The sequence below is a fragment of the Aegilops tauschii genome, chromosome 1, assembly GCF_002575655.3.
Source record: "Aegilops tauschii subsp. strangulata cultivar AL8/78 chromosome 1, Aet v6.0, whole genome shotgun sequence".
Lineage (NCBI taxonomy): Eukaryota > Viridiplantae > Streptophyta > Magnoliopsida > Poales > Poaceae > Aegilops > Aegilops tauschii.
Window position 1 is genome coordinate 207,261,872 of NC_053035.3, and position 17,252 is coordinate 207,279,123.

The following is a 17,252-nucleotide window of genomic DNA, read 5'->3' on the forward strand; positions in this document are numbered from 1 at the left end:
CATCTTGGGCCTTTAACAGGCCGAGTAAAGTTCTGGCCAGCTGAGCCAGAGAATACCATGGGCTTTTAACAGGCTAAAACCTAGATTGGGGTAGCGTTGAGCCGAAAAATTCACGGGCCAATACAGGCCGAAACTGCCTAAGGCCCATGTTTGGCCAAATAGGACGAGTCGTTAACAGGCCAAAATGTATTTCGGGTCTGTTTGGCCCAATAAAATTATGGGCTTTAAGCAGACCGGTATCCACGCGAGCCATAGGCCCAAAAGTGTCACGGGCCATTACAGATGGGCTATAAGCAGGCCGGGTTCAACGCGGGCTGCAATTAGGCCCAACTGTTACACGGGCCATTAACAGGCCGATAGGCCAGTTGGGCTGAAATTTATCCATGAAGACTATGGGCCGCTAAGAGGCCTAAAGTTACTTCGGACAAGAAATATCCCAGTTTCTGCATGGGCTGTTAAATGGCCTAAAGTTAAACTGGGCCGACAACGTCCCAGATGCACCACGGGCCACTAATAGGCCGAAACTATTATCGGGTCGAACTGGTAAACGGGCATTTAACAGGCTGAAATACAAACTTGGCTTAGAATGGGCCCAAAAGAACAGTGGCCTGTTAACGGGCCTGATCCGATATGGGCCGTAATTTAGCCCAAAACACGGCAGGCTGTGAACGGGCCTGATCTGATATGGGCATCAATTTGATCTAAAACATGGCAGGCTGTTAACGGGCCAGCCCACTAGTGTGAAAAAATATGGTGGGCCTTTAGCTAGGCCGGTCTTTTTACCTAAAATGGGCCACTGTTGGGTTGTGCCACGTGTCGACATATCATAGGCGTCTTCCGTCCATTGTAGGAACGACATCTGTCCCAACGATGAGCTGACACGTGCATTTATCCGGCGAATGAGAATTTTACACGTGAAAAATCCCCATTGGTCGGGGCTGTTAACGGGTTATCGGATCCAAACCGGAACCCGATAGCTTAACGGCGACCCGTTACGGTGGATGCCACGTGTCGATACGAAAGCACTTCTATGACGCGCGATTTATCGTACGAAAGTGGACACTTCCGTGATGATAAATTTTTGGGCACTTCTATGACAGCACATGTATGACTACTCTCAATGTTGTTTTAGGACTATCGTTACGCTCAACGATATTCTAAGATCTGAAAAACATGATCACCAACAACATTTGAGCCAGTCTTAGAGGCCAAATTTTTACACCAATACTCCATAGATTGTCCGAATTGGATAGCATCAATTTTAGCGCGACTTGTTTGGACCCTTTTTAATAGATTCAGCGCGTGCAATTTTTTTCCTCCGAGACGACCCGCAATTTTTACTTTTACTCCCCTTATATCTGCTTTTTTAGTTAATTCAATGGCTTTTTTCATTGCCTTTCAAAATGAAACTCTATTTTTTAATTGGAAAGCTATATATTCTGCAAGAATGTTAGGCTATCTATAAGGTTCTTTCACTTTTTCGACAGAAATATTAAATCTCTGGTTTACAGAGTTAATTTCCTTTTGTAGATCTTTCTCTAATTCTTCAATTGCTCTTTTTTCTTTAATAAATTTGGGAATCCAATATGGATTATGACATGGATCGTATCGATTTCTTAAGAGATGCTACTACAAGTTTGAAGCCTCAGGCGACTACTTTAATACGGCCACCTAAGTGCCTACAAGCCTCGGACTACAACAATCACCACTCCTTCAAGAATTCTCCATAGGGTCATCCCTGAATCCTCTTAGGGCACAAGATTAGTGTTGTATGGTGACAATATAAAACTATATGGTGGCAAGCGATTTGGCATTGATCCCTTGGTATTGCAATGTGCGTTTTACTCAAAATCTGACCTCCCACAAGTCATTTACATGGAAACTTTACACAACGATTAGTTCCAAAGTGTAAAACAAGCTACAACAGGTGTGGTATATTTTGTACAAAACTCGGACTTTGGACCACTAATTGTTCCCTGAGCAATTTGACAAGCTGGCAACGTCCCCAAAGATCATTCATTAGCGCTCTGCATCAGCTCAAACCACTGCGCAGCAGAAAACAGCAGAGATATGAATCCAGCATCCATTTGTTAACTAAGGAATGACATGAGCCAAAAATATGTGTTGCTCCATACCTGTCTAAGCAAATCGGCCAGTGTGCGAGGAAGCGCTTCGATGTTCTTCAGCATAACATAGTAAGGGAACGGAAATGAGTCCATATATTTTCCCAAGATTAGCTTGTCTCCTTCATAGCACGCTTCCTGGAAAGAAAATGCCGTCAGAATATAAACTACCTAAGTTAGATGGCTGTGCAAAACAATGTCAGTGTAAGTATTGAAGTACACACCAGTGAGTTCATAATGGATTCCTCATGACTATCTAGGAGTACATATGCAATCATTCTCCTTCTGTTTAGAACATTCCTGATACAGCGCCTCAAATTTTCCTGCTCCCATAAAGTGAACTTCAGTACTAAAACAATAAGCATTGTTTAATCCATAAGCAAATATGAAAGAAAAAGTGTGTATACCTTTTCATGGAACTTTCCATCAGATATTACAAGTATGAGTTGCTGAAGTGGATTTTGTCCTGATGGCGTGCGCGACCTTGCCACAGCAGCATCAAGCATTATATTCAGATGCATCAAGAGATCCGCAACTGGTTGATCCTCAATTTTGTTGTCTTGCTCAAAGGACAGACTAGAGATCATCTGCAGAGAGAGAGACAGAGACAGAGACAGAGACAGACAGACGTTAGTATTACTCTATTATAACTGACGAAAGCAAAAGAGATGCCCTACCTTGACTCCAGCTTCGGCATTGAAGATCTGATCAAAATCATGCAAGACTTTAACATTCCCTCTTTTCCCGAAACTTGCAACTGCGAACTGTCCAACCTCAAGCTGCGACATGGCCCGGCAAACTGTAACTAATGCTTCAATTGCAACTTTTCCACACTTGCCCTCGGACATGCTTCGTGAGTCATCGACAGCAATAACCACCTGGTAATTTCGTTTATTGGGTTTAGTTCGTCGCAACCATATCTTGTCCCTGCGAAACTGGCTCGCAATATATGGAATGACCTGACAGAAGATAAAAATAATGTTTCTATAAGTGCACATTCTTGAGAGGGACATCAAGAGAAAAGGAGGAGAGCATGTTACAATGACTGACAAGGGGCAAAGAGAATACAAGTACCTTCCTCATGTTTATTCTCTTTCCAGTTCTGTAATCTCCTTGAAGCTTACTTGCAAGAGTTGGTTCCATGACAAGGCGCAATTGCTCAGCCAGTTCTTGGGACAATTTCATGGTTGCCAGTTCAAGATTTCTCCAGTCCATGATAGCCCTTTCCGTTTCTTCATTAATTATGTCCAGATCCATATGAGTAGACATCTCCCTGTCACTGGTTAGGGCATCCAGCTGAACCATCCTGTCATCTGTCAAACGCTGCTTGAATGAAACAACATCTCCAAAAGTGTCAAATATTTCATCTTGAACCAAATCCTCAATGGATGCATCAGTCTGAATATCTCTTCTCTCCAATCTGTTGGCACTTTCGGACTTGTTGGCACGTGATTGCGAAGTTTGAAGATGGGGCATTTCAGGCTTGTCATCCCCGGGTATCCTCTCATCGGGTTGTTCAACTTCGGCACGGGTTTCATCTTCTAACATAGGTTGCCTGACTTGCAGCTCGTCATTGATTTGATCAGCTGTCGCGTCACCTAATGCTTGAGAGGTGCTCTGCTCACCCTCAGGCACATAACGAAATTCAGTAGCACTCTCATCATCAATATGGTGTTCAGTTTCGGGTTGATGATCCTGGGTATCATCTGAGACTCTTGCTCGTTCTTTCCAGTCCTCCAATGCATCTCCAATGCTCCTGAAAGGATCTGTCTGCTTGATGTGTGACGGTGGAGCATCAGGCTGCAACTCTGGCTTGGAGTTGGACAAATTTCTTGAACCTTCACCAGAGTTGGGCATAGAGATTTCCAGACTAGGCACTTCATTACTTGAAAAATCAACAGAAGGAGCAACTCCACTGCTCATGTCCATGCTGTTGGCCAAGTTTGCTTCAGATTCTCTGTTGGAGTCTGTTTCCAATTGGTTGGGTTGTATACCTTGTGAAGGATGTGTAGTTGACTCCATTTTGTCCAACTGTTGCTTCTCCATGTTGTTTGGCTCAACATTTCCATCTTCATCATGTTCCCCTTCATTATCAACCACATTGTTACCATCATGTGTGGCATCGTCTTCCTCCATATCTTCTGACGCAACTGCACTATCATCTTCTTGATGCCCCTCTTCTGGGCCCATATCTTCGTTGTCAGGATTGTCAGCACCCAGGCCATCGGTTTGTTCTGTATCATCCATGTTGACATCCTCATCATCATTGTCCAGTTCAGAGAGTTCAGGTCCTGTTCGATCATCATATGCATCAGCTTTGTTCATTACATCATCAGTATTCTCATCAGCATCCTCACAAGCACTTGGTTCATCATCCATATTATTATTCTTGCCTTGCTTGTTATCATCTGTCTCCACGGGATCTGTCTCCATGGGACATTCGTCCTTAGCACGCAATTCCCTATCATTTTCATCTGCCCCCTTGGCTAATGAACCCGACTCATACTTCTCGTCAGACGTCTTAGAATCATCATCTTCATTCTTGTCCCAAGATTTCTTGGCAACCATTTCACTGGCATCACCAGTGTCACCCATCTGATTATCCAAGTTGTCTTCACCCTCGCTGCCTGAGTCATTGCTTTCATTCTCAGAAACATCAGCTAATTCAGCAGCAAAATCTCCTTCCATTTCAATTGCTTGATCATCATCCTTAGGAGTTTGATCTGCCTTACACTGAGCATCCTGCTAAATATCAGCAGACGGGTTAGCTTCACTAAAAGAATCTAAGATTAAAACTATTGTTCAAACACACTAACCATTTCATTGGTGCCCTCAAGTTGTGATATATCATCAATTTTAGAGCTTGCACTCTCTTGACCCTCCCCCTCACCCATGCCAGTTCCAGTTCCTGTTGCATCTTTCTGTCCGTCTGAAGCATCTTCAGCTGCATCTTCGACACAACCAAACCCCTCCGCACATAGATAAATAAAAAGATCCCCGAGTGCATGAGTCATTTCAGATGTCTGGAACCATTAGGGGAAAAGGCCAATGAGAAGGGGGGAGGGGGATCATTACAACCAAAGCAGGGGAAAAGGACAAGTAAAACTTTACTAAACCAAAGACAAGCTTACTCTTCTGTGAGCTTCCAAAAGTTCAGAAAGTATGCCTTCGGCTGATGACAGGATCACACGCAGCAAAACACGAAGATGCATTAACTCCGCCTCTATTATAGAACACATCTCAGGTTTGTAGTCCAACAATTTCCTCTGTTGGGTAACAATAAGGATCAGATGGCAAAGCAAAAAAATCCATAGGTATTAAAGGTGAAGGAACACACACCAAGAAGACAAACAAAGGGCGAAGGAACATACCACTAAAACAGAAAGATTTTCACCAGCGTCACAGACATGGTCCATTTGAAGATTCATGACATACGAATGCAAAATATCTTTCCAGGAAGTAATATTTCCCTCTAACGAGGGTTCTTTAGTTTCATCAATGGATCTCCCAAGACCAGTGAGCTGTCCTACAACACTGACAGCTAGTGCGAAAGTTTCCTTAAAAGCTTCTGTGTATGAATCTTCAGGCTTTTGTTCATCAGAGAATAGTCCATGCTTGTCTTTAAGTTCTCTAGAGAAACTCTCTGTTGCTATCTTCCCCTACACGACATTAACCGATACTTAAGAACCAAACATCCATACAACACAAACGAAATGCATCAAATAGTAACACATGAGAAATTCCTCAAGCATGATTGCAAAATGAAGAGACCGAAATTTGAAATAACTATATCCATACAGGAGCAAGATATTATTAGTCCACCTACTGCAACATCAGACCAAAACATAAATTCTTCTTTTTCTGCATTTTGGGGATGCCTATAGTAAAAAAAAGTGTTCTGAAGTGCATAAAATAGGAAGAAGTCTACCAGTCACCCAGCAAAACAGGGCAACTGAAAATGTTACATAACTCTCAGTAACATTTCTGCAGGACCTACACCTCTTAAGCATACTAGAGGAAAAACTAATAAGCATATCACCAGTAAAACAATCAAAACACCAAGCATCCGTTGCATTACACGTCTTAAGCATACCAGAGGAATAAAAATAAGCATCCTTTGCACTAGTAATTAACACGAACCTTGTCCAGTAACTCTTCGAAACGAGAGAGCAGAACTTTCTTCACAGATCTCAGTGAAACATCCTGGTGGCATAAAACCTGTATATCCTCTCTAAATGTGTCGACAAGCTGGCAATTTGCAGCAACAAGTTGCTCCATCTCTATTGTAGCAAGAGGCATATTTTTGTGGGCACCAGCAAGGATATTGTTGGATCCAACTAAGAATTTGTCTAATAAATCCTGCAAAAAAATAGAACAGAATTATTAACTTATTCGAAGAATATTCGGCTCAGATGGAGCAACTTGTTATAGTACTCAAAGAATATTCGGCTCAAGTTATTGGACCAAAAAGGCACATTGCAATGTCATCAACTTATTCAAAGCATGCATAAAAAATAGGGCATAAATTCTCAGATGACAACCAAAAGGACCCCTACAGTTCCTGGTTTCAGCTAGCTCGTACACATACGCTATACGCAAGCTGTAAGTGTCAAGAAACAAACAATCTTACCTTGGATTCAGAAAATCTTGTAATAAACTTCTCCAAAAGAGTTGACAGCGCGGCAACTTCTACTTCAAAGTTGTCACAGGAGGCATGATGAGAACCTTTGAAGGTTTTGAGCAACAAGTTGGTGTCCATGGCCATAGCTAGCACATTGTCAAAAAATTGCTACATAAAAAGTGCAAAAACACATGTCAGTTAAATACATAGATCCATACAACATCAAAGCTTGAAGTAGTGGAAATCATACCTTTTGCTGCCACATGGAAAGTAGCAGTACATTTTGGCAGGATGATAGAGATTCGCTCTTCCCTACAGAAGGATAAGTCATAAGTTTTCACTTAGGATAAGTCATAAGTTTCACTTAAATATATAACAGGAAAAGAAAAGGCACAGATCTAGAGGTACCTCCTGAACCTAATAATAAGATCATATGCCGAAACTGGTTCAGCTGCTCAAATAGATCATAAGCAAGATGTCTTTGTTCACACAACGTAGTCAAAAGATGGTTCATAAAGGACGCAGCCTTATTAACCTGCAAAAGATGGCTCAAGCAGTTAAACCATAAACACGAATTCGATAATGCATCATCTGTGGCATCAAAGCAACAAAACGTAAAGGAACTAACCTCTTGCAAGTCTAGATCTTTGTTAAATTTCAAGGAAATTTGCTTAAGTTGTTGCACCGTTGCCAAACATCTGAAGTACTGCTGATTTGCAAGCTTCCAGTTATTTGCGCCCAATAGGGTAGAATGAATAGTGCTAACATCTTCACACGCTTTTTGCGTGATCACTTGGAGTAAATGTGTTGTGTTGTATGACTGCTCCAAAAACAATGGGCTTGGTGCATCCAACTCGTTTCCCCACTAGAAGACATTAAGTTGTCAGAGTCAATTTTGCAGACAAAAATCAAGACATCATTAAAATAAATATATTTTTTTAATTTCACATCACAGCATTCAACAGCCAAACAACATATAGCGTAAGTGGAAAATCAGTTTTTGCCATTAGCAGTACCTCATGACTAATTGGCCTGTGCTTTGAGAGTCCACATTCCTCAAGTGTCTTGAACAAACTGGACAAAGCAGTTTTCTTCTGGTTCTTTTTACCATGCTTCAGTATAGAACCAAAATCAGCCGCATTACAAATCCTCTCAAGTGCATACCAAAAGAATTTCAATCTGTCGTTGAGTTCAGCTTCATCTTGTTGGTGGTCCATATTGTGCACAACAGCATACACAGATTCTGTCAACAAAAAGAACAATGGTTCACAATAACACACACTAAAGGAAAATGAAGGGACAAAACACGTGGGAAAAGAACAAGTTTCCACAGAGGGGTGGGTGGGTGGGGTGGGGGGTTATCACCTTTCATTTTGGGAACTGCAGTATCGTTTGCATGCAATAATGTTTGCAATGACAGAGAAGCCTGGCTTTTCCACTTGTTGTACCACAAAAACCTGGAAGAAAGAGGGGAACCTAAGAACATGCAATGGTGCAGATTAAATAAATATATGGTCCTTATGGGACAACCTTTCACTAAGTTTCTCCGTGTCAACAGGAAACTGTGATTCAGATATCTCAGGATCAAGCCAGCATGGAACTTTTCTTGCTGTAGCCTCTTCATTCAGTAGGGTAATGACAGGTTTCTTCAAAATATCCTATAAAAAAGTAAACTGCCCAATAAATGTATTTTCCAAAGTTGTTATTGAAGATAAGCATAAATGTCAGAACAATGGAGCACTAAGCAATACACCCTTTATTCCTGTATATGCAGGATGTATTAGGTTTTGTTAATATAAGGCTTTGGACATTACTCCATTAATACAGCAAATTCATTCACATGAAAAATAACCACAGTAAGCAATTAGTACATACATTGAACCGTTGCAGAAGCTTAAAAATTTTCTGCCTCGTCCTCTTGAAATTTTCAATCGAAGCAAGACTGTATGGATCTTGATCCCATCGATAAAGCTTAACCTGATCTTTCAACTCCTTTTCAACTGATTCTTTACTGACCTCAATTTGCCGAAGAACACTGAGGAGCAAAAAAAACTATTATAATCAACCATTAAGAAATGAGCTAGGAATAACTTCACGTGACAAAAACTTACAGTGACAAGAACTGCATGTAGTAACCAAACATGTTGTACAGAATGTTCTGGATTTTCTTCACTGGAGTACTGCCAAGAGAGAGAGAAGATATTAATATAGTAAGGCACATTTGCAGAATGAAGGGACCAGTTTGAAAAATATCAAAGATGCAAAAACACGAAAAACCCAACTTCCATAAATAACATGAGATCAACTACACAGCAAACTCTAGACCTCACCTTAAATAAACACCCACACTAGAACCATCAGAAAATTCACCATGGAAGGCAAGGAGGAGATGCAATCGTGTCTTGAATTCTCCAAGATTTGATGTTTGGACGAACTCCTCTATGCTGCATTTTGGATCAAGCTAACATAAGAAAATATAGACAGAGAAACAAACAGAGAACAAATGCAGAAGCACTGAAGCATACCTCTTGATTATAGACAAATCATCATTCATTGGAATGTCACAAGACTTTGAAAGCAATGCTCGCAGTGGAAACCATAGCTGCACAGGTCCAACAATATATTATGTTGAGCAAAACTGAAACTATTAATAAACTATAATGGCACGCAAATTAAATACAAACTCACTTTTGCAGCATTAGTTTCATACTTTCCCTGGACCTCCTCAAGCAGGATTGGCCAACATTCTAACTCAAGCCTTTGCCATGAAGATAGAAGCATGAATATTGGTGGAAGATGATCTGTGGGGGAAAGAATTAGAGCAATTGAACAGCATAGCTTCGATTTACCAGAGGTTTTGAGATGCTGGAAATGTTACAGCCGTAATACAAAACAAATTATACGATTTTACCACAAAAAATTTACAGCACATAAGCACAAGTAAATAAACAGTCCTACATTTTACAGTATACGATGTTACCACCTGAACACAAAGGTGGGAATCAGAAACTAGAATTCGTCTTGCTACTGAAGATTCAGCCTTTACCTTTAAGAAAGAACTTGGAGTCATTTTCCTGCAATGTTTGAGCTTTCCCAGCCAAAAGTTGCAATCCAAGTAAGACCTGCAAAAATAAGGGGGCAGTAGACAAGGATAGCTTAGTATTGAGCAGCAAATTAGTACTATTATACAAGCAATTTATTGGGTACCAGACCTTAGAAAGTGGAGCACTCAGGGGCATTGCCAAAAGGGAAGCAATTATCTCCAATATTTTCAGTAAACCTGGATGATCAGGCCACTCGTCTAAAAAGGTCCTAACTTTCTCTTGAAGTGCAGTTAGTGGCTCAACCATTTTGAATAAAACAGGAGGATTCGGGTCCTGCAAATAAGCAAGTAAACTTAGTAAGAAGGAACGACTGGGTATCAAAGGTGTAACTTGCAGGACTCGATACCTTGTAAGCATTATAACTATTGCTGCCTAGAGAGGCTGCACAGGTTCGCTGATATTCTAGACAAACACGGAGTAAATGCTCAGGCATGAGTTTCTCATCTAGTGTTGAAGAAGTCAATTCTGGCAGGCCTGGAAAATGATATCAAAAATCAGCAAAGAGTCGAGCATACACCACTGTCTGAAATCATAGTCCATGTACATACCTTTCAATATTCTTGCACCAAAATCGTACGAGTCTACAAAAGACTTAAGTTTCTGCTGATCACTAATTTGGAATCTTTCAGTCTGAAATAAATACATCAAGAAAAATATTAGTTAGCTATGAGAAACAAATTTTTCAGTCTGAAGTTCCTGCGTTCATCTTATTTATTATCTTGGCCTCCTATGTCAAAGAAATTACCATCTAAAAGAAGGTCAGAAAGACAACACCCAACAAAGGTCAAGAAAATTATCAACTCCTGTTACCGTGAGCATCCATATAGGCATTCGAACTGATCATGAAAGTTAACAGAAGATGCATCTTCTTTCTCATGTTACTATTTACCTTTTCAATAAGATCAGGAGATCCAAACAATTGGTTATGTGTTAATATAATACATTTCAGAGCAGACTCTGGAACAAGATCCCATTTGTCTTCAACAGAACCATCATCTTCGTCACTTCTCTCCTGAATAAAACAAGAGTGTTCAATAAAAATATAGAATGAAAATACAAGCACTCGTAAGGAATACAGAACATTGGAATACCATAATTTTGAAAAACTCAAGCTCCAATTTTTCTTCATTATCTGGACCAGCATTGCCATCAGAGTCTATATCTGAAATTGAAGGCACATCTCCTTCAAAGATGTCCTGTATATCGATGATACGGGACCTGAACTTGTAATACTGAGAATCATCATTTTCCCTAGCCTTCACGCTAGATTTCATATTGATCCACATGCTTTCAAAATAATCGAAGATCTTCTTCAAAGACTGGAAAGAGAAACTGGTAAGACACACATTATTTCAATTCGAGGTTTATTAACCATGACGATAGGAGTACATACCAGATAAGAAGTCTTATCCATGATAAGGGAATGAAAGATACGGTATGTTGTCCGTACTAAAGAAACATGATGAAATGTTACTAGCATCTGCGAATGGGATCTCTGCAATCAGTACAGAAAACACTTACAAACAGCTCCATTTTCCAAATACTTATAATCTACAGAAGCATAAAATTGAATAGGATAGAAGACGGTTCAATTCACTAACCACTTCATCTGCAACTTCGCCAACATTTAACTGACTCGACACACAAGACAGCTTCTCCAATATATCTACATCCTTGAACTCACTGTATTGAGTTTCCAATTGATCACCCATTGAATAATTTGTTAAATCTGGAACGCCCACTACGGTCATTCCAGCAACATGTCCATTGGGAAACTGCATAAAAGTAAAAACTGCACCCTGCAGAACAGAAAATGATAACAGTACAGCCATAAGCACCATATATTCATCGAGTGTGTTCCTATTAACATTAACCAGGGACATTATATTGCTTCACAACATCTTCAAACAGATGTGAACTATTGTTTGGTGAAGAACAAATTTGACTATATGAAGTGCACTCTAGACATTATATTCTAAAAGATTGTCCATGGAAGAAACTTGCATATTTCAACTACAGCTGCAAACATATACATACCAGAACTTTTTCAATATCATCTTCTTTCACCTTCTTCAAATATTCTCTCTCAAGAGAACCAGATAGAGCAATTGTCAAGCCAAGTTTCATTTCGTATACGGCAACTTGCGCTGGCTGAATCAAATCCACATATTCCCCATACTCTTCTGTCAGCCTCTTAATAAAGTTTCTTGATGTTATCTGTCATAGAATGATTGCACGACCAATCAATTTTAACTGCAGTTATGAGGAGTGGAAGAGAAGAATAAAAACAGCCCTATGGCTATAGCTAAGACATTAAAATCAGTCCCAACAAATCTCACCTGCCAATTGCAGATTCTGTTGACCTCCAATTGCCCAGCACCATTGCAGTTTAAATGACTTACCAGATCCTTGCAGTCAGACAACCGTCCCTCAAATTCACAGCATGCTGCAATCAAACTCTTGTGTTTAGACTGTCGAGGTCGAAATACAACCTGCAATAGTGTACGAGGACAAGTAAGAATCTCGTCCATTTGCATGCATAGATTACATAAAAAAAAGTGCATGCAATGAAAGATTCAATAATCAAGTTGAGGGCTTGGCATGCTTCATCTTGTGCAATAGCCAATCGATCCAAACATTTAGAGATAAATTTCATATTAGCCAGCTATTCCAGCTTGTAGCATCACCAATTAACCACCATGGCCAAGAAAGCACCGTAGCACCATATCACAGAGAAAACAATGTACATTATGCATTTTATCAATAAAAAAAAGCACATGCATACAAGATTGAATAATCATGTTGAAGGCTTGGCATGCTTCATCTTGTGCAATAGCCAAGCGATCCGAACATTTAGAGATAAATTTCATAATAGCCGGCTTTCCACAGCTTGTAGCATCACCAATTCACTACCATGGGCAAGAAAGCACCGTAGCACCATATCACAGAGAAAACAATGTACATTGTGCATGTTACTTTCAGAGATAGGGCATTCATCTAGCTGTGGAACATGAATATTTACAATAGTGCATCCAATTCCTGACCAGCGAAGAATTAAGAAGTGAAAGAAAAAACTAGCAGCATGGTAGAATCGGCAAGATACCACGGGATTAAAAAAAAGTACTAAACATCTAGAACTTAGAATTGAACTGCAAGCTCTGGGTGCTATGCAATTATAAACAGAACCTTTGACCGGAGATTCTTCTCTTCAGTTTTCAGCTCTTGCATTAACTTCTGATCATGACAATCTCCTGCTAAGTTAGAGCCCGTCAATTCTTCACATTCATGACGAACCTATTAGAAAAAAGATGTCATAAATTTACTTGACCTTTTCTTGAGTAAAGGCAATGTCTTATGAACACCCTCTAGGTATATGATTTTATAAAACAATCAAAATACAGTTTCAGCACTAACAAAATAGCAATGACTTTATATGAATGACTGATACAACATAGAAAGTTGGATTATATGAGCTCACGATACTTGCATTGCACCATACTGTATAGCACAAAACAGCTTACAGGAGCTATGTGCCATAAACAAGAGATTTTTACCTTTCCCTTGAGATCTAGGAGTGAAATCTTCTCCAGAATCTGAGAATGCATAAAAGCAGATAGGAACGCAGGATCTGGATTGTATGAGCTCAACAATAGCTGGAAACGCAACATCCCAATATATACCCAGGCAGCCCCAAGATGCAATAAAGAGTCTGCAAGCCCGAAAAGATAATTAAAAAATAAGTGCACAGCAACAACAAAGAGAGCAGAATTCAAAATATTGTAGCAAGCCCTTCACTTTGAGACAGCCTGTTGTGGAATAACATGTATGAAGGATTTGTAAACTGTAATGGGTGGTGCTGTGCCTAACTGTTCTCCGTAGTCACTCTGTATCCTGTGCTAAACAGGATACTATCTCAACAACTCATCAGGCCAGAAAGCAGCACATAATTGAGCTATCCAATGCAAATCCATATATATTCCGTTAAAAAAGCAAATACATATATCATACCAGCAAGTTTAGACACTGTTGAGGCTGAATTGGTAAACTTGCGTATATCACAAATCATTCATTCTAGTTCTAGAGATCCAAAAAAAACGTACCACGCGAGTACGATGAGTACAACTCCAGAAGCAAGGACCCTATGAGTTTATTTGACCCTGAGAATGAAGCAAGTACTGCATGACTTGATGAAGATAACAGTGCACAAGCAGTATGGAGGCATTTATCCTGCAATAGAGCAAGACATGTCAAGAAGAATGCAAGGCCAGAAAATTGTTTCAAGAAAAACAAAAACTCGGCAATCAAGGGTACCATCTACCAAGATGTACTGTGATTATTAGTGACAATGGAAGACACCACATAAGAAGAAATTACAAAGACCATAATATGATGAAGTTCAGAAATTACCCTGTATAATGTTGGTCGATTATGTTCACATTACTCAGCACCTAAGAACTAAACCTACAACCATACTAACTTGTGTTGCTTTGGACGCACACAGGCAACGGTGTGAAAGGATTTCTTGTTTGCCATTTACGTGAATGTAGACAATCCTTCAGTTTTTTACTTGTTTTGCCCTTATTAACTACCCATCTTTCAATCCCCAATACCAATAAGAATTTAATAGGCACATCTGGTGAAAAACTTGTCCTTGGAAAACATATCGAAAAGTATTCGCAACAAAAGCTTCCACTGATGACATATATTTGGATTGAGATAATATTTGTTAGATTTCTATGCTAAAATATAACCCACGGTTCAGGTTTCAAGCATGAAAGCTGGTAATCGCAGTAAAAAACAAGTGTGTACAGGAATTCAAGGTCACCATTATCATTAATTATGTAGTGTGCCCACAAATTTTCCAAACAGAAATTAATAAATTTCAACAGTAGCTTAAAATCTAAACCATAAAATGTCCCAAATAAACGCTGGCGGAGTCTCTGGCATAGAAAATGCACTTCTTCGTGTCAGCTAAAATGGTGGCTATGATTAGAATTAAAAGAATGTAAATAAAGTACATGCAACTCGCAAGTAATGTGGTACACAAGACTTTTAAACAACATCACAAGGATGATACACGAACCTCCAGATGATGTTCCGATTGTTGAAACAGGATGTGCTCCAACTGGCTGTACTCTTCTGGCTTGAAATGCTTCTTATGGGCAAATATGATCTGCAACAGATTGTCAGAACTCAGAACAGCAACTAAAAGGGATGGTTGCAAACTAAACAGGGATAGATAGAACATTACCTGTTTGAAGAGGGAATCAGCAGCAGAATAGAGACCACCAACTAAGTTTCCCGCATACGAGACACCTTCCCAGAGACTTCTAGATGACATTCTAAGCATTAAACTGTTCTTCTGATAATCCATCACACATAAATCACCGCGGCTGCAGAAACAGACAAACAATAAGAATATTGTCATCCTGTAGAGCATGTACAATGGGGTGTTGTCGGCCTTCTCTTAGGGATGCCACGTAGGGTAACTGCTAAGTTGGAAGAGAGAAAATAAATAAGGTGTGTGCCTTCTCTTTACTAAGAGATGACCTCTTAGCGCTTAAGATAAGACATTTTTCTCCATTGTACCACTACCAGATGTCATCTCTTAGTCACACGTTTCCTTATTTAATTTTGATCACCACATAATTCTAGGCGCATGCAAAAAGTAACTGCAACAGATAACACTAAAGAGATAAACCATTGTATAATGTGCTTTTATTGTCATAACTAGATGAAGACACGGAGGCTTAAACAGAGGACTGCCTTCTCAACCACTGTACATGCCCTTAAGGCACAAATATCAGCATAATCACCTCCAAGCAGTAGCGCATAAATGAGAAACAAGGAACAAGCACTATGTCCCCACAATTGCTTCTAGCAGAAAGGACAAGGAAGGAGATGGCATACATAATAGTATTGATGGCATCCATTTTTGTCAGGTGTGCTAGATCAGAGGTTTCATCGTGTGTAAGAGGGAACAGGGCCTGAAAATGAATAAAATCGTGAGGAAAGAATCATGGTTGTATTAAAATACTTACGGAACTGTATGTAAAATCTAAGAGAAAAACCTTTGGACTTCCAGAGCAATAAGTCCACAGAGACTTGTGATAGTTGTACCATATTTCAAGAAGCGAGCTAGCAAATTTTGCATCGACTGCACAGCATTTAAGTGTCAACTTCAAGTTATAACCCAAAAAACAGACACATAACTCATATGAGTTGCACCCAAAGTAGAGATATTGATTTTTACCATTCTCAACTGTGTCCCAGTTATGATGAATCCACCAAACGATCTTATGCTGGGTAAACTCCGAAGGAGATCTTGACGATAACTCCAATGAGTAGTCAATAGCATATGTAAGCAGGGCTTCTGAGTTTGCTATACTCTGTGTAGCAAAAGAAAAAACTGCATAGTATTACAAATGTCTGCCTCCTACTGATATCTCACAGAAATTATTCAGTTGTCATGGGAAAAAATAGACAACAAATATAATGGGTTCAAGAGCAACAAATTGTATGAACGATCAATGGAGAGGACAAAATCATCCAAAAGTTAAGTGAGAGGGAGAGAGACCTGCCGAATTTGAGAAGAATCTATCTGTATCCACTTGGATAGGCATTGAAGTAAAGCAGTGTCCAAGTTCAAGCTCTTCAAATTGAGCAAAGGAAGACTCGCTAACCAACCATTGAAACCACAAGTGTTACACAAGATATCAGATGAGACTGAGCAACAGACTTTAACTTCAGCATTGGAAGTCTTCAACAATAATCCTAGATTATTCCTCTCATACTCAACCTTTCGAACAAGACTCTACACCAAGAAAATGTAGTAAGACAAACAGTCGAGGATAAAGCCATCTTAGGAAAACTACAGGTAACTAAAAAACCTTATGAATTTCATCCAACTGGGCCAGAACTGTCGACTCCTCTTCCTCAGGCTTAGATACAGCACGGAAAGCTATATAAACACCTTGACACAAAAACAATAGAATCATAAAGGGAACTCCCCATTAATGGGTCAGAATGTTTCAAACTGGTAATATTATACTTAGCAAATGAAGTGAAAATACATATTAAGAAAGCAACTAGACCTTCGTCAGTTAAACAAAATTGTGTTTCAGCTACATCTAAAGATCAAACCACAACTAACATAAGAGAAAAAGAAGATAAAGTATATTGCCGAACATAAAAATAAAAATGAGGAAAACTCTTCTTTATAATAAGTGTAGCTCTTCCTACAAGTCCTCCGTATAATACCCTAGAAAAAGTATTAGCATCAAGGAGATCTCTTGGAATAATAACAGGAGTACCTTCCAACGCAAGGCATCTAAGATCCTGATTGGCTGACAACATGGCATCAATTATTTGTTGCTTATCTGCAAGCAACAAAAGGTAATTAAA

At 39.6% G+C, this 17,252-nt stretch overlaps 1 protein-coding gene across 2 annotated transcripts in view; it reads right to left on the reverse strand.

Annotated features, from left to right (window-relative positions):
* Nucleotides 1-1,806: 1,806 nt before the first annotated feature.
* LOC109737003 (midasin) overlaps nt 1,807-17,252 on the reverse strand; it is a 32,221-nt gene continuing 16,775 nt past the window's right edge. The window contains exons 24-66 of one of the 2 annotated variants that reach the window (XM_020296236.4): nt 17,162-17,227; nt 16,739-16,821; nt 16,426-16,662; nt 16,102-16,237; nt 15,920-16,005; nt 15,759-15,835; nt 15,100-15,241; nt 14,932-15,021; nt 13,949-14,075; nt 13,403-13,557; nt 13,035-13,142; nt 12,188-12,340; nt 11,886-12,065; nt 11,450-11,647; nt 11,242-11,343; nt 10,940-11,167; nt 10,738-10,860; nt 10,397-10,478; nt 10,195-10,322; nt 9,957-10,121; nt 9,791-9,866; nt 9,433-9,545; nt 9,270-9,346; nt 9,075-9,188; nt 8,856-8,924; nt 8,620-8,779; nt 8,275-8,402; nt 8,110-8,201; nt 7,761-7,987; nt 7,373-7,609; nt 7,153-7,279; nt 6,995-7,056; nt 6,754-6,912; nt 6,264-6,482; nt 5,495-5,782; nt 5,255-5,389; nt 4,940-5,146; nt 3,198-4,865; nt 2,801-3,082; nt 2,531-2,710; nt 2,348-2,446; nt 2,136-2,261; nt 1,807-2,045 (exon numbers count right to left, since the gene is read on the reverse strand). In XM_020296236.4, the coding sequence (XP_020151825.1) occupies nt 2,013-2,045; nt 2,136-2,261; nt 2,348-2,446; nt 2,531-2,710; nt 2,801-3,082; nt 3,198-4,865; nt 4,940-5,146; nt 5,255-5,389; nt 5,495-5,782; nt 6,264-6,482; nt 6,754-6,912; nt 6,995-7,056; nt 7,153-7,279; nt 7,373-7,609; nt 7,761-7,987; nt 8,110-8,201; nt 8,275-8,402; nt 8,620-8,779; nt 8,856-8,924; nt 9,075-9,188; nt 9,270-9,346; nt 9,433-9,545; nt 9,791-9,866; nt 9,957-10,121; nt 10,195-10,322; nt 10,397-10,478; nt 10,738-10,860; nt 10,940-11,167; nt 11,242-11,343; nt 11,450-11,647; nt 11,886-12,065; nt 12,188-12,340; nt 13,035-13,142; nt 13,403-13,557; nt 13,949-14,075; nt 14,932-15,021; nt 15,100-15,241; nt 15,759-15,835; nt 15,920-16,005; nt 16,102-16,237; nt 16,426-16,662; nt 16,739-16,821; nt 17,162-17,227 (7,544 nt within the window). In that variant the 3' untranslated portion in view covers nt 1,807-2,012. Of the gene's footprint in view, nt 2,046-2,135; nt 2,262-2,347; nt 2,447-2,530; nt 2,711-2,800; nt 3,083-3,197; nt 4,869-4,939; nt 5,147-5,254; nt 5,390-5,494; nt 5,783-6,263; nt 6,483-6,753; nt 6,913-6,994; nt 7,057-7,152; nt 7,280-7,372; nt 7,610-7,760; nt 7,988-8,109; nt 8,202-8,274; nt 8,403-8,619; nt 8,780-8,855; nt 8,925-9,074; nt 9,189-9,269; nt 9,347-9,432; nt 9,546-9,790; nt 9,867-9,956; nt 10,122-10,194; nt 10,323-10,396; nt 10,479-10,737; nt 10,861-10,939; nt 11,168-11,241; nt 11,344-11,449; nt 11,648-11,885; nt 12,066-12,187; nt 12,341-13,034; nt 13,143-13,402; nt 13,558-13,948; nt 14,076-14,931; nt 15,022-15,099; nt 15,242-15,758; nt 15,836-15,919; nt 16,006-16,101; nt 16,238-16,425; nt 16,663-16,738; nt 16,822-17,161; nt 17,228-17,252 lie in introns of both variants that reach the window. The other variant, XM_073510836.1, reaches the window with a different exon arrangement.